We start from the raw sequence: 24,891 nt of genomic DNA, 5'->3' as shown, positions 1-24,891 counted from the left end.
TAGAGCCTAGCACAGTGCTCCGAAAACAGTAGGAATTAAGTAAGTGCTTATTGAAAGCACCGACTTCCCTTCTCCCCAAGCTTTCCCTGGGGTAAGGCTGGAGTACTCACCTCCCCCCGGTAAGTTGGTGGAATGAGACCACAGTAAACAGGAATAAAGCAGCTGCAGTAGAGTGCCTGTGGAGAGGGCCCGGGGGGCAATGGAAAGATAGATATAGATATATATGGTGGGTATAAGTGAGCTGATGCCTATTTCCAATTATGAGATGCATTTACACAATATAAAAGCCAGAATTAAGAGCTGAAAGGGACCTTAGACATTGTCTAGTCCTTCCCTCATATTTTACAGATTAATCAAGAATCAGAAAGGGAGATGGACAGTCATAGAGCAAGGAAAAAGAATAACAGATGAATGTCAGGAATGTCGCACTGATCTCAGTAAATATGAAAATAACCAGAAAGGCAAAGGATTGGAAGCTGAGGGGATGCGTTGGGGAATAGCTGAACAAGTTGTGATATATGGTTGTGACGGAATACTATTGTGCTATAAGAAATGACGAGCGGGACAATTTAAATAACATTTGAGAAAACTTATAAGAACTGATGCAAAGTGAAATGAGCAGAACCAGGAGACCACCGAACAGTGAAAGCAATATTGTACAATGATCAATAATCAATTCTCAGCTATTCTCAGCAATACATAACAATTCCGAAGGACTTGTGATGAAAAATTCAGTCCATTTGTGGAAAAAGAACTGATTATCTATGAATGCAGATTAAAGCATACTTTTTAAACTTTATTATTCTTAGACTATGGGAGATTGGAGGAGGTTTTTTGGTCTATGTTTTCTTTTGCAACATAGCTAATATGGAAATGTTTTCTATGACTACACATGTATAATCTATATCAAAATGCTTCTCAGGGAGAGAATTTGGAAATGAAAAATTTTAAATATATATATGTATATATATATAAATTTTTGTTTAGAGTAATTGAGAAAAAAATAAAATTAAAATTGAAGAGTAGGAGAAAAAAGGTAAAATAACCAAAGGAAGACCTCCAACTGACTGGATGGAGCTTCTGTGGGAAATTTAAAGGAAAGGCAAGGGCAAGAATATCACCAGAGGAGAAGGGATGCATGCACACTCATATCATCAAGATCATGACTCTCTTGAAGTCCCTGGAGTTATTATTCTGGAGGGAAGAGGATGGGAAGGAGATGGGAAGGAGGCCATCAGCAATCCAAAGACCTCTTTGCTCCATCCAATTCTTCCTACTACCACCTGTTGGATTTTCTTTTGATCATGCCAACCTCCTGCTCATAAACCTTCCTACAGGATGAAGTCCAAACTCTTCAACCTGACATACAGGGTCTTCTTAGTAGTCCTCACAGTAGCCGAGTATTATATAAATACTTAACTGATGGCTAAACCAGTCATTCAATAAATACCTATCATTGTTTTTCTATTTTTTATGGAGAAAGGGGAGGAGAACAGGGAGAGGCTAGTGATGGCCATCACACACTCATCCCTTCCCCCATGACTCCTTTCTATTATTTTATAATAGTGTGAATGGTACCTGGATAGTATAATCATGCCTGTGGAAGCTGGGTGGGAGTGGGGGGTGAGAGTAGTGAGAGGAGAGAATCCATTTTCCTTTCATTAAAAAAAAAAAACCAAAACTGAAAGCAGCTAGGTGGCTCAGTAGATTGAGAACCAGGCCTAGAGATGGGGGCGGGGGGGGGGTGGTCCTGTGTTCAAATTTGACCTCAGAAATTTCCTAGCTCTGTGACCTGGGGCAAGTCACTTAACCCCCATTGCCCTGCCTTCTTCTGCCATGGATCTAATATACAGTACTGATTCCAAGACAAAGGTATAAGTTGAAAAAATTGTGATGGCTTGATATAGTTTGTTATCCCTCTGCCTATTTGCAATAATTGTTCTATCTGTCTGAGTGAGAACTGAGCACAAGGATACTTTTCTGGGAGTACCAGTCTTGTGATTTTGTTGGTGTGGAGCACTGACTGATATAGAAACTGCCTCTACTTCTACAGAGGAGCAACTAACCAGTAATCTGTTCCTGAGAGAGTTGTCTGGGGCACAAAAAGGTGAAAAGACTTAACCATAGGGGCAGTGAGGTAGCATAGTGCACTGGTCCTGAATTCAAATCTGACCTCAGATACTTCCTAGCTCTGACCCTGGACAAGTCACTTAACCCTGATTGCCTTGTCCTTACCCTTTGGTCTTAGAATAGATACTAAGACAGAAGATGAGGATTTAAAAGAGAGAAAAAACTTAACCAGGATCATAGAAAACAATGTCAGAAACAGGTCTTCAATCTAGGTCTTTCTGATGTCAAGATCTGCCCTCTACCTACTAAAGTATGACATCTCCTGCAAAGTACAACCTATTGCAGTAATAATTCAGTCTTATTTTTTTTAACCCTCATCTTCCACCTTAGAATCAATATTGTGTATTGGCTCCCAGGCAGAAGAGTGGTAAGGGCTAGGCAATGGGGGTTAAGTGACTTGCCCAGGGTCACACAGCTGAGAAGTGTCTGAGTTCAGATTTGAACCTAGGACCTCCCATCTCTAGGCCTGGCTCTCAATCCACTGAGCAACCCAGCTGCTCCCAGTAATTCAGTCTTATTAACAAATGTCACTGGGAGAGAGGAAAGGAACTTTCTTTTCCCTGGCTGTTTTTTGAGGGGAGCTACTCCATAGCCAAGGTGAAGAGATAGCAGTACCAGATAGCTCTTGCCATACCTCATAATATTAAAAAAAAAAGAAGAAAGAAAAGAAAAAAAATAAAACAAAGAGAAATTGTAGAATTTGTAGAAATTGGGCATGTTAAGTAATATGAGAGGAGGAAGAAAAATTCCTTACCCCAAAATGATCAAGGAAAGAAGGAAAGGATGTATATGTACAAAAATATATACATAGTAACTCTTTTTATAGTGGCAAAGAATTATAAATTAAGAAAATGCCCATCAATTGGGGGGAAATACATAATAAATGTTTATAATAAAATAATATAATGTTATATTAAATATGTGACATGTTATAATATGTATATAACAAATACGATTTTATAATAAAATAATGAATAAATGAATAATATGTGAATATTATGGAATACTATTAAAGGGATGGTTTAAGAGAAATGTGATACAGAGTTGTAATAGTTAAAATTAAATTATGAGGCTGCTAGTAGCTTTAGTAGCTTTATTACACCAAAGTAGTGATAGTAAAGGGGGGGAAATGTAGGAAAGAAGTAAAAGTTGCTTAGCTAAATACTCTAGTTGCCATTTGATGGATTGAAGCTCACCATCAACAGGTTCCAAGTTTCAGCCAGAAGAGCGCAAGAGAGCAAGCAGTGCCTTGGTCTTGCCTTATAAGCAATTTTCTCCACCTACTCTAAGCTCTCTACCATCACATCTCAGGAACCAATCATAGTTCCTTAATTTGCCTGGCATTGTCCAGGGGGGCAGTGCTTGTGGGATCAGTTTCCCATCTTGTTGGTTTCAACTTCCTTTCTCTGAGGGTTTTTCTGTACTTGCATATCTCAGTGATAAAGGACCTCCAGGTCACTGATTGATAATGTCAAACAAAGTGATATAATGGGGAGGAAAATTCCCTTCCCACAGAGTGAAGGGAGCAAAATCAGAACAACTTATTCAATAACAAACAACAATGTTTTTTTAAAACCTGTAGAAAACTTCAAGAACTCTGATCAATGCAGTGCAATGGCCAGTCATGATTTCAGAGATCTGATAGAAAATGAAACACATCTAGATATGGACAATTTGGGAATCTGTTTTACTTGATTGTATTTATTTGTCACAGTGGTTTGGTTTTTCTTTTCTTTTTTTTCCAGTGGGGTGGGATAAAGAGAAAATAACTGATTTTTAATTAAATGCCTAAAATTAGGAGCAGGTAGGTGGCTCAATGGAGAGAAAACCAGGCTTAGAGACAAGAAGTCTTGGGTTCAAATCTTGCCTAAGATACTTCCTAACTGTGTGACCCTGGGCAAGTCACTTAACCCCCATTTCCTAGCCCTTACTGCTGTTCTGCCTTAGAACCAATATACAATAGTTATTCTAAGCTAAAAGTTAAGGGTTTAAAAAAGAAGAATATTGACTCTAGGGCAAAAAGCAAGGGTTTAATGGTTCTAAGACAGAAGAGCAGTATAAGGGTTAGGTAATGGGGGTTAAATGACTTGCCCAGGGTCACACAGCTAGGAAGAATTTCTATCTGCAGGCCTGGTCCTGTATCTCATAACCACTTAGTTGCCCCCATAATATTGATTCTAAAATAGAAAGTAAAATGTTTTGGTCTTTTTTAAATGTAAAATAAAATGGAAAAAAAGAGGGAGAATTATTTCTTGGATTCTTTAGCTGATTTCTGCTTTTTATATATTTAGAGACCATCTTATATTTATTTGAAGTTTTCTTTTTCATTTTTTTTCCAATGGGGGTAACTGGGATGGCAGAAAAATAAAAGCCTGTTAAAAGGAAAGAAAAGAAGAAAAGAAAAATAGCAGTCAGGAAATCTATGTTTCTTTCCTGAGTTGAGTCTGATCAGAGCCCACCTTCCAGCTTAATCCCAGGTATATAGCATCTGTACCTCAATGAGCTCTTCCTTAGAAGTATATTCAGATACCACCACATTTTCTCCATCTTCCACCCGTGTAAGGGCCACATGGAGCTTTCCTGTTGCCATCTTGTAGGAATCCTCAGGCAGGACTCGGTATAGAAACTGCTTCATTATCTGGACCATCTTGCAGGAAGGGGAAAACGGTCCCAGAAAGTATTTCCTGACCTCAGCCACACCAACATTTAAGACTTTGAGATATTCATCTAAGTAGAAATAGAGAAAGGGCGATTAGAATCACAGTCCCCCAAGATAGAGTGTCTTGAAGTAATTTCTGGATTTTGCTGGGCTTTGTACTGTCTGGGCATTTCTTCGAAATTGTCATCTATTACCAACAAGAGAAGGAAAAGGATGAAGGAGGAGGAAAACAAAATTGTAAAGTTCTCTCCGTGGCTTTCAAAGTTAACCAATTAATCAACAAAGTTAGTTAGCCTAGTGGATAGAGTCCCAAGCCTGGAAGGAAGGAAGACTTGAATTCAAATTCAGCCTATAAATTGAGGCAGCTAGGTGCCATAGTGGAGAGAACATTGGGCTCAAAATCAGGAAGGTCTGAATTCAAATTCAAATTCAGAACCATCCTATGTGACCTTATTTATTTATTTAAGTTATTTAACTTCTGTTTGCCTATGGATTGGTGATCCACTGGAGAAGGAAATGGCAAGCCACTCCAGTATCTTTGCCAAGAAAACCCCATGGTCCATAGGATTGAGAAGAGTTAAACATGACTAAACAGCTCAGCAAAACAGCATATAAATTGAGTATTGTTTCTATTAGGGGTTATCTGTTATCCAGAGTTTCCATGTAAAGATGGTCACGTGTCTAGAGCAAGGGTTCGTAACCTGTTTTTGCGATCCAGTCCCTTTTCTGGTGAAGCCTCTACAGTCCTTCGCAGAATGTTTTAAAAAGGAATAAAATAAAATACAGAGGACCACGAAGGAAACCAAATACATCAAAATATATTTATCAGAATATTTTTAAAAAACAAATTCATGACTATGCCCCAAATGCTATCAAATTGTGCATGCCCTTTGACCCACAAAAGTACTGTTATGTCTATACCCCCAAGAGGGCTAAGAGAGATGAAAAAGACTCGTGTGCCAAAACATGGATTGATGGAGAACGAAGTAAGCAGAACCAGGGAAGCAATATAGGCAGTGATCATGACAGTACAACTGGGGACAGAAAGGGAGATTCAACCCCAGAGAAGCGAGAAGAAAAGGCAGCTCCTTCCCTATGAAGCAGAGAGAGGCGATAATGGGCACGGAATTGTGCACACACTGTCAGATCTGGGCCATATGGTGGTTGGGTTTGCTGAACTCGGCTTGTTCACAACTTTCATTTTTTAAAAACTAATTTTTCTATAGTCCCTACCACATGCCAGGCACTGCGCCAAGTGTGTTACAAATATTGTCTCATCTGATTTTCACAACAGCCCTGGTACGTAGGTCACATTAGATACTCTAATATGGTTACCTTCGATCTAGATCCTCTAAGGCAAATTCTGACTCACTTTGATTCCAGGTTCTCAAGATTCCTACACAAGACAACATTATAATATAGTTACTCCCATGATGTATGTGGGGCGGCTATTATCATTAGTAATTCTAGAGAAGGAAACCAAAAGCCAGACAGGTTAAGCAACTTGTCCAGCATCACAGAGCAAGTAACAGAAGAGGACGAATAATCATTCCTTGCTTGTTATCCAATATATTATCATTTTAACACTACTTTCATGTCCATTATCTCTCTTGACCTAGATATTCCAAGGCAGGCAGAGCAGAAATCATTGTTCCTAAATCACAGATGGAGAAATTGATCCTTGAAGAAATAATATGATTTGCCAAAGGGTCACACAGTGGAAAATTCAGGACTAAAAACCAGTCTAGTGCTCTTTTCCACTATACTAAGGGTTTATCCCAGGAAAGGTATACAAGGCAGTATGGGAAGAATTTAGAGTTAAAGGACCTGAGTTTAAATCTTGTGCCTTCCTCTTACTTCCTGTGTGAGGAAAGTCACTTCCTTCTATAGGTCTGTTTTCTCATCTGCAAAGTGAAGTGGCTTAATTAGATGGCATCTGAGATCCCTTCCAGATTTCCAGTTCTACATATTCAAGAGTCTAAAGGTCTTCCAACTGAGAACTTTATTTGCTTATGCCTCAGTTTCCCTTCAGAGAAGTGTGACTAATAACCCTTACTTGGACTTGTAGTAGAGAGAGCCCTGAATTTTGAGGAGAACTTGACCTCAAATTCCTGCATTCAACCTCCCCATCCTCATTTCTCAAACAAGGGAACTCCATGAAATGACTGCTAAAGTTCCTTCCGGAAGTCAATCTTAGGCTTCTAAAGCATCTTGGAAATATGAGTGGTTATGAAAATATAAGAAAGCAAGAAGACACTGAGGTCAATAAATTCATAGTTTACAAGCATGACCACCAAGAAGTCATTTCTCCCACCTGGCCCCGAGGAGAAGGCAGTCAGACTATCACCAGTGCCATTAAACAACCAGAGCATTCAGATACCAAGGTGTGTGCTTACCTCAGGGACCCACCTGAGAACACAGACAAGCCATAAAAACTGCCTGCCCACACTCAGGGTGGAGTCCCCCTTCTTTGCTAGATCCTTAACTAATGCCTCTCAACTAACTTCCCCGACCTCCTTCAGAATAGAAAAATGTAGGTTCAAGTGAAACTAAGTGGACAGGTCTTACCGTCCACTTCTGCCCTTCTGACAGGGATTGGGAAAAAGCAAAGAACCCTCCCTGGAATTCTACTTTATTAAGAGTCTTCCTCCAACTCATGCAGGGTAATTCCCTGCACTGGAGGGTGGCTTCTCTGAGGCTGTTTCCTCCTCTGGAAAATAAGTAGGGTAAGGGGTAGCTAGCTAGCACAGTGGACCGAGAGCCAGACTAGAAGACTAAAAGGATAAAGAAAACAGTCCCTGTCCTCAAGAAGCTTACATTCGGTTGGGGGAAAATGACATGAACAGAAATACCAGACAGATAGAAAGATAGATAATGTGTGTGTACGTATGTACATCATAGATCCATGGATATCTATATGTAGATGCATCTATATTCACATATCTCTAGATCTATTCTGTATGCATGGTAATCAGTATGCTTTCCACCAATTCGGAGAGCAGAGGCAAAATGTCCTAGATTTGACTGGAAGCCCTGGCTATATTGACAACACAATATTCTGTGGTTCTGTGAGTTCAGTCAGGAGACCTGGGTTCTAGTCCAAGCACTGCCACGTAGTCACTGCCAGATTTCGAACAAGCAACTTTATCTCCTGGAGTTTCCATTTTCCTCAACTGTAAAAAGGAGAGAATAATACTCTGATTGTGATGGTTCAGATTATCAATTGCTTTGGGGAACACTCCCAGAATGCATGAATACATAAGTATGTATGGTTCTAGGAAGGAGAAAGAAGACAGAGGAGAAAGACAGACAGATAGACAGAGAAAGTTATTGTTTAGTCATTCTTCAGTCATGTCCATTTGAAGTTTTCTTGGCAGATACTGGGGTAAAAACTCTCCAGTTTCTTCTCCAGCTCATCTTACAGATGAGGAAACTGAGGTGAAAGGACTAAGTGACTTGCCTGAGGTCACCCAGCTAGTAAATATCTGAGCCACCATGCCACCTTGCTGCTTCCACTGTCTCAAATTCAAATGATGGATGGACTTTCATCTTGGAAGGGGATATGTGGAATCATTTCCATAGATATCTCTCCAGAGTCTGCATCCAGAGGGACTGTGAGAGCCAATGACTTAGTGGTGTGTATTGCCAGTTGGGTGAGATGATCATTCACAGATGATATCCTACCACCACTCCTCCCCTTGACAGTTGTCCACCATCTTTGGAGTTCTATCAGGAAACTCGCCTTTGCTCTTTGCCATTGGAAAACTTTGACTTTTATACTTCAATGTTGCGGCTGATCAGCTTACTTTCCCCATTCCCCCACCACTAGGGGATGACTTGTTCTTACTGGAGCTCTCTATACATATCTAAAATTGGTTTAGCAGGACAAATATCTTGTCAGCAGCTTCCTGTTCAGAGCCCCCAAAGATGCATGCCAGGAAGAAACGGAGTGGCCTCACCCAATGTCTGGCTCTGGAGACAATCCTTGGGGCTAGAGCAGGGGTAGGAACAATGTGCCCTCCTGGGCAGGCCCAGCCACTGGCCCAGTGCCCGCTGCTATATTCTGAGCTGGCCCAAAGTGGAAACAAGCAGTGGAAATCAATAAAGGGCAGAAAAAGCATTTTTAAATAGAAGCATAATTCACCTCAAGACAGATGACAAGCCTAGGAACAAGCCTCAAAAGAAGGGCATAGGACAAGTGGACTTTCCCTGGCTTCCTGCACTCAGCACGTCCTCTTGGATTCAAGCCTCATTATACTACATTACAGGGTGTTGCAGGGAACAAACGAGATAATATATTTAAGCATTATGTCCACATCAACCTAACTGCTTGGCCCCAAGACTCTATGGCCCCTAAGGTCCCTATGAATTATGAATGAACTCCTATGAATTAACTCAATTATCCATGAGGAAGGAGAGCATGCCAAGAGAATGAAATGGAGAAGCCAAAATATTTTACTTTGGGTTATGGTTTTGGTACTTACACTTGGCCTCATGCAACCTTGAAACTAAGGGAATTGGCAATAACATAACTCAAACATGTCAGCAATTACTGAGAAACCTAACCTCCCCCTATTTGAAGGGTTATTCGCCTTTTATTGTAACATGGATCCCTTTGGCAATGTGGTGGATCATTATTAAGAATTATTTTTAAAGGCATCAAATATAATGCACAGGAGTACAAAAGAAGTCAATCATATTGAAATACAGTGACCAAAATATTTTTCAAAATCAAGTTCCTAGGGGGCAGCTGGGTGGGTCAGAGAGCCAGGCCCAGAGATGGGAGGTCCTGGGTTCAAATTTAGCCTCAGACACTTCCTAGCTGTATTACCCTGGGCAAGTCACTTAATCCCATTGCCTAGCTCTTTCCTTAGAACCAATATATAGTATTGATTCCAAGATGGAAGGTAAGAGTTAAAAAAAACACAACAAGTTCCTGAAATTCAGTCCCTATCCTAAGTTGTCTCCCAGCTAAGATTTCTTTTCTTCTGCCTCACTCAGACCAACCTAAGGCAAAAAGACCTCTTTCTAACCTTCCCTGGGTCAGCAGAGGAAAGTAATTGAGTATTTTGTCTTAAAAGGCTTCCAGCAGGCCTGGAGGAAGAAGAAAAAAAAAAGAATGAGAAGAATCATTAATGAAACTGCACTTGCTGTAATAATGTCAACTTGAAAGGAAGTTCTACAATGATTAATAACATTTTTTGCTTCATTGTTATTCAGTCGTTTCTTGTTGTGTCTGACTGTGTGACCCCATTTGAGGTTTTCTTGGCAAGGATACTGGAGTTGTTTGCCATTTCCTTCTCCAGTTTGTTTCACATATGAGGAAACTGAGGCAAACAGAGTAAAGTGATTTAAAGTAACTTGCCCAGGGTCACATATCTGGTGAGTATCTGGATTTAAACTCAGATCTTCCTGACTCCAAGCCTAGTGCTCTATCCCCTACACCCCTTAGCTGTCCCCCAAACCAGAAAAGACTAGGTCATTTCCCACATGTGTCACTACTGACTTCTCTGAGTTCCACGTTGTCCCTCTGTAGAGTGAAGGCAAGTGGCTCAGTAGATAGAGCACCAGGCCTGTAATCAGGAGAATCTGAGTTCAAATCTGTTCTCAGATACTTACTAGCTGGTACAAGTCATTTCACCCTGTTTGCCTCAGTTTCCTCATCTATAAAATGAGCTGGAGAAGGAATTGGCAAGTCATTCTAGTATCTTTGCTAAGAAAACCCCAAATGGGGTCACAAAGAGTCAAACATGACTGAAAAAATGACTCAATAGCAAGTTGGTAGAGTTGGTGGTTCCTCTTTTGGGCAATTCATATACTAGTAAAATCACAGGTCTGGTCCCTGTTTCCTATCTCTCATTTTACAGAAAGGGAAACTGAGTTTCTACCTAAGACTTAAGCTACTTGGCCAAAGAGCCAGGATGTGAAGCTAGCCTCTTTGACTCTAGCTCAACTCTACCATAATGCCTTTGAATCATGGAGACCAGACGGGAACCATAGTGAGAACCAAGCAGAACAAGGTACATGCCCTACAAAGATTTCACCTGCAGCATTCCAGGGAGGAAATCCCATCAGCAGGACTATGTGGTGCTTCAATACTTAAACACCTAACTAGCACTGTCCTGGATCCTCAGTTTGCTCCTCAGAAAAATGAGGTTTGTGATAGTCAATAAAACAGTAGACTTCAAGTCAGAAGAGCTAGAAGGGATCTCAGAAGCCATTTAGTCCAACCTCTCATTCTACAAGGAAAGAAACTGAAGCCTGGGGAGGTTAAGCCCAAGATCATATAGGTAGTGTAAGGGTTAAAAAGTAGGAGTTCGACAAAAGTGAGGAGAGCAGTTGAATGAAAACACTTAGTTTAATTTGAGAAAGAAGTACAGATAGAAAATAGAAAAAGAGGAAAGAGATTATTATTCTAATACTCTATGACTATACCTAAATTTCCTAATACTATCTAAACTTTCTAATAACCTACCTCTAACTATCTTCTGAGGACAGCTTTTTCTTGGCTGGCAAACACCAGGCCTATCTACCCTACACTATCTATAAATGATTCACTAACTACCTAACTTCCTAAATAATCGACAACCACCACCCACTGTTGAAAGGATCAAATGAGATAATAATTGTAAAGTGCTTAGCACAGTGCCTGGCACATAGTAAGTGCTATTTAAATGTTAGCTATTATTATTGCTGACCTTATTATTATTGAGACCAGAAGCCAAGTCTCTAACCCTCAAATCACCTGTGTTTGCCATCATACTAGAGCCAGATATTCACGAATAAGATATTAGAACTGCAAGACATTAGACTTCAGATTAATGTAATAACCAATCTTAATTACAAAGGACCAATGGTGAAACAAAGGATCAGGGTTCTTAACTAAGGTCTGTGAGCTTTTAAAAAAAATCTTTTGAAAACTATTTCAATATAATTGATTTCTGTTATAATCCTCTCTATTTTATTTCATGCATTTAAAAACATTATTCTGAGAAGGGGTCCATAGGGAGGAAGGAAGAAGGGAAGGAGGGAAGGAGGGAAGGAAGGAAGGAAGAAAGAAGGAAGAAAGGAAGGAACGAAGGAAGAGTTTAGTGTATTTAGGGGACAGACAATTAAGAAATAGCCCTGACTGTAGCAGAGAGGGGCATGAATTGATAAAAAGGAAAGTGTCTCCACATCCCTTAGGAATGGTCTCTTTGTTAGGACCTTAGTCCAGAGCATAGGAGGATGTTAGGTCTGTGCAGGAACACTGGGCACACTGGACAGGAAGAGGCTGAGAAGTGGAGGTAGGATAGGGCAAGGCTAACTTCATCATCTCTGTTCTTTTGCCTAAGACTTGCCCAGTTTGATCCAACCATTCTGGAGGGCAATTTGGAACTATGCCCAAAGGGCGATAAAAGAATGTCTACCCTTTGATCCAGCCATAGCACTGCTGGGTTTGTACCCCAAAGAGACAATAAGTAAAAAGACTTATACAAGAATATTCATAGCTGCGCTCTTTGTGGTGGCCAAAAATTGGAAAACGAGGGGATGCCCATCAATTGGGGAATGGCTGAACAAATTGTGGTATATGTTGGTGATGGAATACTATTGTGCTAAAAGGAATAATAAAGTGGAGGAATTCCATGGAGACTGGAACAACCTCCAGGAAGTGATGCAGAGAGAGAGGAGCAGAACCAGGAGAACATTGTACACAGAAACTAATACACTGTGGTATAATTGAACCTAATGGACTTCTCCATTAGTGACAGTGTAATGTCCCTGAACAACCTGCAGGGATCTAGGAGAAAAACACTATTCATAAGCAGAGGACAAACTATGGGAGTGGAAACACCGAGGAAAAGCAACTGCCTGACTACAGCGGTTGAGGGGACATGACAGAGGAGAAACTCTAAACAAACACTCTAATGCAAATACCAACAACATGGAAATGGGTTCGAATCAAGAACACATGTGACACTCAGTGGAATCACGCGTCGGCTATGGGGGGTGGGGGGAGGAAAAGAAAATGATCCTTGTCTTTAATGAATAATGCTTGGAAATGATCAAATAAAATATTATAAAATTAAAAAAAAAAAGACTTGCCCAGTTCCCTGCCCCCTTGCTACAGCTACCAGGATGCCAACTGCTGGATGCAATGGTTCGTTCCTGAGGCCTACAATTTGCCACATGTATCAGGCATGTATAATTCTAAAACAGAAGGTAAAGGGTTTTTTAAAAAAGACATTAGATTGGGAGTTGGAAGACCAAGCTTCTAATTCTTGCCCTGGCACTAATAATAATTCGAGACCACAGGCAAGTCACTTAGTCTGTAAAGGTCTCTGTTGTCCCCTATGTAAAATGAGAGAATCCGACAGAATGGTTTCTAAGTCCTCCTTAGCCATAAAAACCTGTGAATACTCTTCCCCTCAAAGAACAAGAGAAGGGTGCTGAGCCTGCTGAAAGGACTGAGAAGTCAGAGGAGAACCATCGGAGAGGAGCTTGCATCAGGAAAATAGCTGGAGGAGAAGACAGTGGATGACACCATCAAATGGTACAGAACAGTGAAGAAGTATGAGTACTAGGATGTGGTCATCTTAAAATCATGATTAATCTTTGAGAAAATAATTTAAGGGCATGCTGGAATGTGATGCCAGATTAGCTGGGGCTGAAAAATGGAAGAAAAGGAACTGAAGGAAGTTAAGTAGTAGAGGTAGTTTTTTCTAGGAGTTTGCCTGGGAAAGGGAAAAGATTCACTTTAGGGGATAGGAGAGTCAAGTAAGACAGTCAGGTGGCTCAGTGACCACTAAGTCTGGAGTCAGGATGAGCTGAGTTCAAATTTGGCCTCAAACACCTTCTAGCAGTAAATCACTTAGCCACTATTTGCCTCAGTTTCTCATGTAAAATGGGGTCACACTGGAGAAGGAAATGGCAAACCACTCCATTATCTTTATGAAGAAAATTCTATTTTTCACTAACAAAAGTTAACTTTCATAAACTGTATTAATTCTCTTATCAGGTAGAACTCTATAGTAGAAAGGCCCCAAACAATTCCCGTATATTAGGAAAAATTATTGTGTATTTCTGTGTCTGGGGTCTGATTCAGAGATTCTATTCAGCAGACTGGTTTTTGCATTTTCTTTGTCCTTAGGAATCCCAAAGAAAGTCATCCATATTAACAGAATTTGGTTAATCAATAAAGGGGGGAAGGGATCTTTCCGAATCTATGTGACGTGTCCACCTGTGGGATTGGGGGCAGATGGCTCAATAGATCACCTCTTAATTAATTAATCCACCAATTAGAAATGTCAGGGAATGTTCAATGTTCTAAAATTATTCATTCAAATTTGGAGGGATCTACGAGAAAGAACACTATCCACATTCAGAGGAAAAACTGTTGGAGTAGAAACACAGAAGAAAAACAACTGCTTGACTACATGGGAGAAGGGGGATATGGCTGGGGATGTAGACTCTAAATGAACATCCCAGTGCAAACATCAACATGGAAATGGGTTCTGATCAAGGACACATGTAATACCCAGTGGAATTGTGCATCAGCTATGGGAAGGGTGGGAGGAGGGAAGGGAGGGAAATAATATGATTCTTGTAACCAAGGACTAATTTTCTAAATTGACTAAATAAATTAATTTAAATTAAAAATAAATAAATAAAATTATTCATTCAGCTGTCTGGCCCAGCTTCTCAGTGGTCATTCACGAGGACCATAGCCCTGTGTGCCACTTTATGGGTTATGATGCTGGCCTAACCAATAAACATATATATATATATATATATATGTATATTCAATAAAACCATATTTCTTACTCAAAATCAGTCTCTTGAAACAATTTTAATTGTGACAGGAGTCAGATGGAACTGAACAACAACAAGGTCAGGTGAATATCTTTTGTGTTTGTTTTTTAAAGGAATGATGGGCTTGTTTGGGGGCCGAAGAGAAAGAGCCAGTACCCAGTAAGGGACTGAAGATTAGGAAGTATTAATGGCGCTAGTTCCTGGAGTAGATGTAGCACAGGATTATATATTTGGAGGTAAAAAGGGACGTCAGAGGCCACCAAGAGACCCTCCCCCATTTTACAGATAAGGAAACTAAGGCACAGGTATGTTAAGTGACTTGCCTGTGTTTATACCATGTCAGAGGCAAGATTTGAACCCAAGACATAGCCTTTATATGGAATTCAAGCCTGACAACATCATCTCTTATATTATATAATAAGGACTATGAGGACATTGCCTCTCTGGCTAAACTTATCCCCTCTGGTTTGTATTTGATGGAGCAACAGCTGGCTTTTAAAAACTAGGCAGAATTTAGATAGATGAAGGAGAGAAAGAAAAGGCATTCCAGGGGGAGGGTATCATTTTATGTATGGTTATGCATTTCATGAATACAGGGATGGTCTCTCAATGCCCATTCCCAGAATATCCTACTAACTTTTACTTTGATTAAATAGCTGGATGAACTCCATATAACGGGTATATGCAAAGAGGAAAGAGGCATCTCTAGCACCAATCCTGGAGTTAGGAAGACCTGAGTTCAAATCCAGCCTCAGATACTTCTTAACTGTGTCCTTGAGCACACAGCTATATGCCTAGGAGACAGCCAAGTGGCTCAGTGGATAGAGTTCTGGTCCTGGAGTCAGGAAGAACCGAGTTCAAATCAGCCTCAGATACTTCCTAGCCTGTGTGATCCTGGGCAAATCATTTAAGCTCTGATTGCCAGACAAAAGGATCCGCTAAAGAAGGAAATAGCAAACTACTTCGAGTATCCTTAAGAAAACTCCATGGATAGCAATGGTCCAGAGGGTCATGAAGAGTCCAACACAACTGGACAACTACAAAGATAGAAGGCTGAATTGGTCTTGGTAGACGTGTTGCTGGATTAAAACATTGTTGTTTTTAATTTTATTTAATTAATTAATTTAGACTATTTTTCCATGATTCCAAGATTTATGTTCTTTCCCTCCCTCCTACTGCCCCTCTCCTATAGCCAATGAGCAATTCCACTGGGTTTTACATTTCCTTGATCAAGACCTATTTCCATATTATTAATATTATTTTTTAAACCTTTACCTTGGAATCTTGGAGTCAATACTGTGTATTGGTTCCAAGACAGAAGAAGGATAAGGGCCAGGAAATAGGGGTTAAGTGACTTGCCCAGGGTCACACAGCTAGGGAGTGTCTGAGGCCACATTTGAACCCAGGACATCCCATCTCCAGTCCTGGTTCTCTGTCCCCTGAGCCACCCAGCTGCCCCCCTATTTCCATATCATTAATATTAGCACTAGGGTGATCATTTAGAGTCTACAAAACATTGGTTTTTCACTCCATTGGAGTCAGAAGGAACTGTAGCCACATAATTGCCTTACTTTATAGAGGAGAAAACTGAGACCCACAGAGGGGAGGTATTCTATCAGAGGTTAACCTAACTCTCCTTCCCGACTGGAAAAGAAACAAAAGTTCTTTCAAACAGACCACACTGCCTTATTCCCTAAACCAAGGCCAAGTCTGTCTCTATCACCACATGGAAGTGAATGAGGAACAAAGAACTTTGGTTGACCTAATTTGCTTGTAAACATTGCCCACCACTCTAAGCCCAGGATAACCACAGTTCTCCACCTGGCTGCATCCTTTGTTGGTGGGTGGTAAATTGATAGAGGAAACAAGGGGATTATTTGACTACTTAAGAGTGAAAGAAGGGCTTTTTAGCAAGGAACATCTGTATTTAGAGAAAGAAGCACTTTGGGGATCTGCGAGTTCATCCCTTGGGCACACACCCTTAGACAGTCAATAGGAATGTACCCAGAACAGAGAAACAGAGAAGGACAAAGGAGGAGGGGGAGAGGACAGAATTTTCAACTTGGAAGATACCTCCACAGTCACAGAATTTGGGGAGAGGGTGATAAATGACTTGCTCATAGTTATACAGCCAGGTAGGTGGAATACTTCCTAGCTGTGTGACCCTGGGCAAGTCACTTAACCCCCATTGCCTAGCCCTTTCCACTCTTCTGCTTTAAAACCAATACTTAGATTCTAAGATGGAAGGTATGGGTTTGTTTTTTTTTTAATTCTCTTTAAAGTATACCCAACAATTCCAGGAGTCATCCAACTTCTGTCTACCCTTCTAATGAGTGGGAAACCACTACCTCCAAAGGATCTCACTCATTTTTGTAAAGCTTTGATTGTTTTTCTGGGTCAGATAGGTGGCACTGTGGACAGAGTGCCAGGCTTAGAGTCTACCTGCCTCAGTCTCCCCATCTCCCCTAAATTTTAATCTTTACAACTTGTGTCTTTGGATCTCATCTCCCATCTCCTCCAGGCCCTCCTGATTTTGCTCAGACCTCTCTTTCTCTCATCTTCAGTCCCTAACTGCCTCCTCCTCTGCTACCCACCAATGAATGCCATGTCTTCCCTACACTTAAAAAAGAAAAGAAAAAATCCCACCCTTCATTTGGTCTTACAATCACCTCAAGCTGCCCCCTATTTACATCCAAGACTTATTGCGAGGAAAAAATAAGATTATGGGTGTAATGTGCTTTGCAAACTTTAAAACACCATGTAAATGCTAGCTATCAGTATTACTGCTGTTATTCCAAGTCAAAATAAGAAAGAAAAAATCCAATCTGCATTCCTTGCCTCTATTTCCTATCCTCTCACTAAAAAAAAATGCAAATATATGTATATATGGAACAATATGGAAGTATGTCTTAAATGATACATGTATAACCCACATCGAATTGCTTGCCAGCTACAGGAGGGCTAAGGGAAGGGAGGGAAGGAGACAATTTGGATCACATAACTTTGGAAAACATATGTGGAAATTTGTTATTACATGTCATTGGTAAAATAAAATATCTTTACAAAAAAAATTTTTTTAAACCTTCACCTTCTGTCTGAGAATTAATACTGTGCATTGGTTCCAAGGTAAAAAGGTGATAAGGTGTAGGCAATAGGGGTTAAGTGACTTGCCCAGGGTCACACAGCTAGAATGTGTCTGAGGTCAAATTTGAACCCAGGACCTCCCTTCTCTAGGCCTGGCTCTCAATCCACTGATCCAGCTGGATGTCTTCCACACCAGACATTTCTTTTTCTTTTCTTTTCTTGTTTTAAACCCATACCTTCCATCTTAGAATAAATGTTGTGTATTGGTTCCAAGGCAGAAGAATGATAAGCACTATGTAATGGGGATTATGGGGATTAAGTGACTTGCCTAGGGTCACACAGCTTGTTTGAGGCCAAATTTGAGCCAGGCACTGTGCTACCCTGACACACTTTCTCAGGATGTGAAAAGGCCTAATTCCTTCCATTTTATACCACCGTTTCCCACATGACCTTCCTTTATCTCAATTTTCCCTTCCTCCTCTTCCCTTCCCCCTAGCCTGAAGAGCCTGTATGGATGCTGTCAATATACACGGTTTGAATTACAGGATTTCAGGATGAGAAAGCCCAACTCTGCCTTTGTAAGAATTCCCTTCAACACACCCAACCTGTGTATTAGAAACAGATACTGTAGGAGATATTTCTGGTTGTAATAAATGATACTGTGGAGATTTCTAGTTGTAATAACTGAGATACTCTGGCTGACTAGAGAGATACTAGGGGAAACCTCAGGGTGCCTAGTTGTAATGGAGATAGAGATACTTCTGAGAGATAGAGAGATACTACTGGAGGGGATACTCTGGGGTTGCCTATTGATCACTAATGATGGCTAATAGATCAACCCTTCCATCCACCCTTCACCTCCCAGCTTTCCACCCATGCCCTCCTGCCTCCCCCCTGTTAGTCAGCGACCCTACTAAGTAATTCAAAGGTGAACTGTGAAGTTTAGAGAAGAAAAACTCCTTTCTCTTCCTTTCTCAAGTAAGAGGGTTTATTGGGAAAAACAGGACAAGGATGGAAATTGAGGTGAAAGGGATAGGGTTTTCCCTAGTCTATAAGGAGGGTTAGGAGGATTTGGGAAAATGTCAGTCCTGTCACAACTGTGACACAAGAATATGTCAGGGAGATGAAAGGACAACTGTTTAATCTTCTTTCTTCTTCCTTCAAACTCAGATCTCAAATATACAATCAGTTCTTCACACTCTAAGCCGCCAACAAAAGTTCATTTCTTCTCAGCCTGGCTCCAGAAGCCTCCCCGCCCCCCTCAGCCCCAAGGGTCCTTCAGCCTAGGACAGAAGCTAACAGGGGACCTGTTCACAGCTTCTTCCCTCTTCAGCCTGGCTTGACTCTCCAACTGACTTTCCTGGGAACATTCTATTTGGAATGTTCTTTCTTGATTGATAGCTGAGGTACTTTACTTTGTTTTGCATGCATGAAATTCTCTCTTCCTTCATGGCTCTTCCACACACCTGAGCTCATCCAGACCCAGAAGATCACCATCGATAAGGGAATGCACTATGTCCTGAAAATGCCAAGCAGGTCTGACAGACTTCTACTTTGGACCAACTCTAATTACTCAGAAGCTTTTCCTTCCATCAATATTTAAATCTACCTCTTTCCAAATTCCACCCATTATCCCTAGTTCTTCCCTCAGGAATCTAGCAGGACAAGTCTAATGTCTCTTCCCCATGACAGATTTTTAAACACTGTACTTAAAGACAGCTTTCATACTCCTCTTCAGTTTTAGCTTACATTAATTATCCCTAGTTCTTTCTTCCTTCCTTCCTTCCTTCCTTCCTTCCTTCCTTCCTTCCTTCCTTCCTTCCTTCCTTCCTTCCTTCCTTCCTTCCTTCCTTCCTTCCTTCCTTCCTTCCTCCCTCCCTCCCTCCCTCCCTCCTTTCTTTCTCTTTCTTTCTTTCTTTCTTTCTTTCTTTCTTTCTTTCTTTCTTTCTTTCTTTCTTTCTTTCTTTCTTTCTTTCTTTCTTTCTTTCTTTCTTTCTTTCTTTCTTTCTCTCTCTCTTTCTCTCTTTCTTTCTCTCTTTCTTTCTTTCTTTCTTTCTTTCTTTCTTTCTTTCTTTCTTTCTTTCTTTCTTTCTTTCTTTCTTTCTTTCTTTCTTTCTTTCTTTCTTTCTTTCTTTCTTTCTTTCTTTCTCTCTCTCTCTCTCTTTCTTTTTTCTTTCTTTCTCTATTATTTAAACTAAAAAAACAACAACACTTTCTTTCTTAGAACTGATACAGTCTATCAATTCCAAGTAGAATAGAAGTAAGAGCTAGGCAATTGGGGTTAAATTACTTACTCAAGGTCACAAAGTTAGGAAGTATCTGAGGTCATCTCTATTTCTTTCAACCAATGCTCTGATTTCATCATTTTCAGCCCCCTCACCATCCCAGGTACCCCTCCTTTGAAAATTCTTCAGTTTGTCAACATTTTGCCTAAGGTGAAGCAACCAGGACTAAATGAAGTACCCTAGTTTGGGTCAGAGCACAGTAAGTCTTGTACATTCTTTTTTCCAGGCATTTTGTTCAATCATTTCCATTGTGTCTGACTCCTTGTTATCCCATTTGAGGTTTTCTTTGCAAAGATACTGGAGTGGTTTGCCATTTCCTTCTCCAGTTCATTTTATAGATGAGGAAACTGAGGCAAATAGGGTGACGGAACTTGACCAGGGTCACACAGCTATTAAGTGTCTGTGGCCAGATTTGAACTCAGGAATACTCTAGGCCAAGCACTCTATCCATTGCTCCACCTAGCTGCATTATGCATCTATTAATACAATTTCAGATTACCTTAGCTTTCTTAGGAAATGGCTAATATTGAGTTTGCAATATGCTTTCTTTAAAAAAACATCTATTTGCATCTTCCCTTACCTAAAAAGCAATGGATTTTTTTTATTCCAAGCATAAAACTTTACACTAATCCTTATTAAGTTTCATCTTTTTTCAAATATACTCATTGTTCTAATTTTTTTTATTTTCAATTTATCATCCAGTATATTGGTCCTCCCGCCCAGTTTATCCATAAATTGAATGAACATTCTCTCTTCAAAGTCATCCAAGTCATTGATAAAAATATCACAGGACTGACTTAAGGAAGGAACTCTGGAGATATTCCAAAACAGACTTTCCTTCTAGGTTATCATTTTTCCATCTATCATTTTTTAATCTATTTTTATTTTTTCTTAATCTAGTCTTTCAACCAGTTCCAAATCCACCGAGTTCTCATCTAGTCCACATATCTCCAACATATCCACAAGGAAAGAAACAAGAATTTATTATAAGTGCCAGTCACTGAACCAAGTATTTAAAAAAATAGTAGCTCATTTTGTCCTCACAACAACCCTGTGAGGTAGGTGCTTATTTCATAGCTGAGGAAACTGAGGCAAGCAGTGTCCAGTGACACAGCAAATGTCTGAGGTGGATTTGAACTCAAGTCTTCCTGACTCTAAATCCAGTGCTTTATCCCCTGTTGTTTATATAGGGAAAGAATATGTCAAATGTTTTTCTGAAATTAGGAAATTTTATTATTGTTCAATTTGTGACCCCATTTGGGGTTTTCTTGAGAAAGAGACTAAAGTGGTTTGAAACTAGAGACTAGAAGCCATTTCCTTCTCATTTTACAGATGAGGAAACGGAGGCAAACAGGGTGAAGTGACTTGCCCTGGGTCCCACAGCTTGTAAGTGTCAGGTCAGATTTGAACTCAGAAAGATGAATCTTCTTGACTCTAGGCTGAATATTCTACCCACCATGCCACCTACTATGTCTAATTTATATCCTACTCTTCAGATCTCCCTAGCAACCCTGTTCAAAAAAAGGAGATGAGGAAGAATTGGAGTGTTGGACTAGATGAAATCTATGGTCTATGCTAGTTTTCGATACAATAATTTTTGAAATCTTGCAAGCCCTCAGGACAGCCGGGTAGCACACTGGATAGAACACTGGAATTGGGAGGTCCTGAATTCAAATGTGGCCTCAGACACTAGCTGTCTGACTTTGAACAAGTCAGCCTTGTCTAGCCTTTACCACTCCACTCTCCACAAATGATACTAAGACAGACGGTAAGTGTTTTAGAAGAAAAAAAAGAAAAAATAAATAAAAAGGCTTGCAAGCCCTGAAATGTTCCGAGACTCTTTGAGTGAGGGAAACCCTTCATTATTTCATCTCTAAAGTTCTTCCCAACTCTCAGCAAAGTTCAATGGAAAGAATGCTGTATTTGGAGTCAGAAGACCTGATTTCAAACCCCAGCTCTCCCTCATTTTGTAGATTTAGAGCTGGGAGGTACCTTGGTCCAAGCATCTCATTTTACAGATAAGGAAACTAAGGACAAAAGGTCAGATGACTCAAGTAGGTCTCACAAGCAGTTGTCAAAGAGGGAGGACTTTATTTTTGGAGCCCATTATTTTGACAGATGGGGAAACTGAGAACAAGTGATCAAGTGACTTGTCTAAGCTCCAAACCCTTTCCCCAGGATACCATATGCCTTGGGCAAAGTCACCTTTTAATCCCTCTGGGAATAGATGGCCTCTATGGTCACTTGCAGTCCTAGAGCTATGGTTCTATTGCCCTCATACATAAGATCATTCCTGAAAGCCCGAGTTCCCTTTTTCCATCACATACATGGGAAAGCCAGAGGCAGAGAGTCATTTGCCCAAATTAACAGGGAGGGAGGGCTGCCTGCCCACCCAGTGACTGGCTTTCCCCTCCCCGGACTCACTCAGGACCCCTCCTAGAACTCCAGTTCCCAAACGCTGGTACCCAGAGCCAAGCTTCTGCCTGGGGGTTCCCCAGTGGTGCTTCTTGGGAAAGCAGAACAAACTCTTACCCATGCTGATGCCTAACACTGTCAGGGCAGCTACTACCGAGCCAGCAGATGTCCCGACCACACGATGAGCCGTATCCAGCATGCGGGGGGCCAGGTCTCGGAAGGCATCCACGACCCCTATCTGATAGTAGCAGAGGAACCCGCTGCCCGAGAAGGAGATGGAGTGCGGGGTATCCGGGTCCCCCTTAAAATTCTGTTCCATCATCTTTGCAGCTGTGGAGAGGAATCAGCCTCGAGCGGGCTTGTCTTCTCAGAGTCCCACCTGCCTCGCTGGGTCGGGACCAGTTGGGGTTTCCTTGGAGGGGACAAGACGGCCTGAAACGACCTGCCGGCTGGTTCTGTACCGCCGGGGTCAGCTTGACCTGCGTTAATTTCAGTATAAAAGCAAGTGCTGCCACAGTGGGAGGAGCGGTTGGGGGAGGCTGGAGAAGCAGGAATCCCTGTGGAGCCCGAGGAGGCGGCGTCCTGGCTGCACTGTCCCAGAGACTGACTTAACTGCACGGACTGCTCCCTCCCGAGTCCATTTTCTCGGGAGTTCGGGCCCTGATCCACGAGGTGAGGGTGGAGGTGGGGGAAAGGTAGCTCGGACTTGGCTCAGAACTCTTCAAGTTCAACCATTCTCAGACGACCTCAGACGATCCTTAGCTCAGCCTGTTGCCAAATGAGGCGATGGCTATCTGCGGATGGGTGGCTCCCTACTTGGCGCAATGCTCCCGCCTTGCGGAGGGAGGAAGGGAAGGAGTTAAAGGGTTGCCATTCCTCCTGAGGGAAGGTGACCCGATTGTAGGAAATGCAACTCGAAGTGTGCAGAGGTTAACGAGGCAAAGGGAGACCTTATTTACAGTGGGTGTGTTGGGGCGAGGGAGGAGAGGGATGGCTTTCGGGCCCCTACCCACACTCCCCACATGCGTATGAGCCATCATCTCTGGGCCTTTTTAAAACTTTTTATTAGGTCTTCTATATATCCAGTTTAGATTTAGTCAGGGGTTATTAGAAGCATTTTTTAAAGCTGCCATAGGCTAAATTGTGAAATGGATTGTTTGTCTTCTACTGGCCCTACTTCTGTGAATTAGGTGTCATTATTACTCCCACCCCCTTTGGGGGCCCCCAGGCCCTTGATGAAGAAGCTCTCTGTAAGTGATTATAGTTCTTTTGTTTGTTATCATCCTCCTGCACAATTATTTCTGGAGGCCCATTAGAACCAGATTTCTGCCTAGAAGCCTTGACTTCAGACCTCTCTACACTCCTCTCAACCCCCACTACCACCCATTTTAACAACTTGCTTTTCCTGTCCCTTCAGGCAGCCACAGTCTCAGGCTGTCCAGGAAGCTCTGAGAACCTCAGAACTGATAGTGATCTTAGGGGTATTTGACCTTCAATTCAGGGATGAAAAAAAACTGAGAAAAGGGGCAGCTAGGTGACCTAGTAAGATAGCTTGCCATAACTGGAGCAAGGAAGACTTTGTTCTGAATTCAGTTCTGGCCTTAGATACTAACTTACTGTGTGATCCTGGGCAAGACTTGTTATTTGTGCAAAAGTCACTAATAACTCAGTAGTAATTTAATAGATTTTTGCCTCTGTTTACCTCAGGTTCTTCATCTGTAGAATGAACTAGAGAAGGAAATTACAAACTACTTCTGCATCTTTGCAAAGAAAACCCTAAATGGGGTCACAAAGATTAGGGCATGACTGAAAAAGACTGAACAACAACCCAATAATTAACTGATATGGAATCTGAGATGAAGTCCTCTGATGGGACAATATTCTTTCTATGACATGGACCTATTAAACTAACACTGAATTAATTATTAAGGACTTCACAGAAATAACAAGAGAGTCTTCATCTTCAAAGGGGAACCAATAGCAATGTTTAGTCCAAAGGAATGACTCCAAAAGCCTGAGAATTTCAATCAGGTTCATGCCTGGGAAAGGGAGATGTTTTGGAATGGGGAGAACCTTCCTATCACCTCTGGTAGATGGCTACCTACACATGAGGCTGCCTTGCGTACTTTCTAGTTGAAACAGAACCAGTCATGTCTTTTGTTGTTGGCAGGACATACATTTATAGATGGTTACAGTAGGAAGGGAACTTAGAGATCATCTGAGCCATCTGCCCTCATTTTGCGGATAAAGGAATTTTGACCCAGATAAAGGAAGTATCTTGTCCAATATTATATAGGAATAATAGCCCAAATTTGTAAGGTACCTATAAAACAAAACCACTTACTGTCTGTCTTAGAATATAAGTATCAGTTCTAAGGCAGAAGAGAATTAGGGGGGAGGCAGTGGGTTTAAGTGACTTGCCCAGGGTCCCACAGCTAGGGAGTATCTAATACCAGAACTGAACCCAGGACCCAACTCCAGGTCTTGCTCTCTATCCTCCTGAGCCACCTAGTAGCTGTTTGTATA

At 41.2% G+C, this 24,891-nt stretch overlaps 1 protein-coding gene across 1 annotated transcript in view; it reads right to left on the bottom strand.

Moving 5' to 3' along the window:
• PNPLA1 (patatin like phospholipase domain containing 1) overlaps window positions 1-23,300 on the bottom strand; it is a 59,879-nt gene extending 36,579 nt beyond the window's left edge. Inside the window, exons 1-3 of the mRNA XM_007483778.2 lie at window positions 22,483-23,300; window positions 4,625-4,857; window positions 111-176 (exon numbers count right to left, since the gene is read on the bottom strand). Coding sequence (XP_007483840.1) covers window positions 111-176; window positions 4,625-4,857; window positions 22,483-22,687 — 504 coding nt within the window. The 5' untranslated portion in view covers window positions 22,688-23,300. The remainder of the gene's footprint in view (window positions 1-110; window positions 177-4,624; window positions 4,858-22,482) is intronic.
• Window positions 23,301-24,891: the final 1,591 nt, after the last annotated feature.

This window comes from Monodelphis domestica, chromosome 2 (genome assembly GCF_027887165.1).
Source record: "Monodelphis domestica isolate mMonDom1 chromosome 2, mMonDom1.pri, whole genome shotgun sequence".
NCBI classification, from domain to species: Eukaryota; Metazoa; Chordata; class Mammalia; order Didelphimorphia; family Didelphidae; genus Monodelphis; species Monodelphis domestica.
Note: the sequence above shows the minus strand (reverse complement) of the source record. Positions and strands in the feature narration are given on the sequence as shown.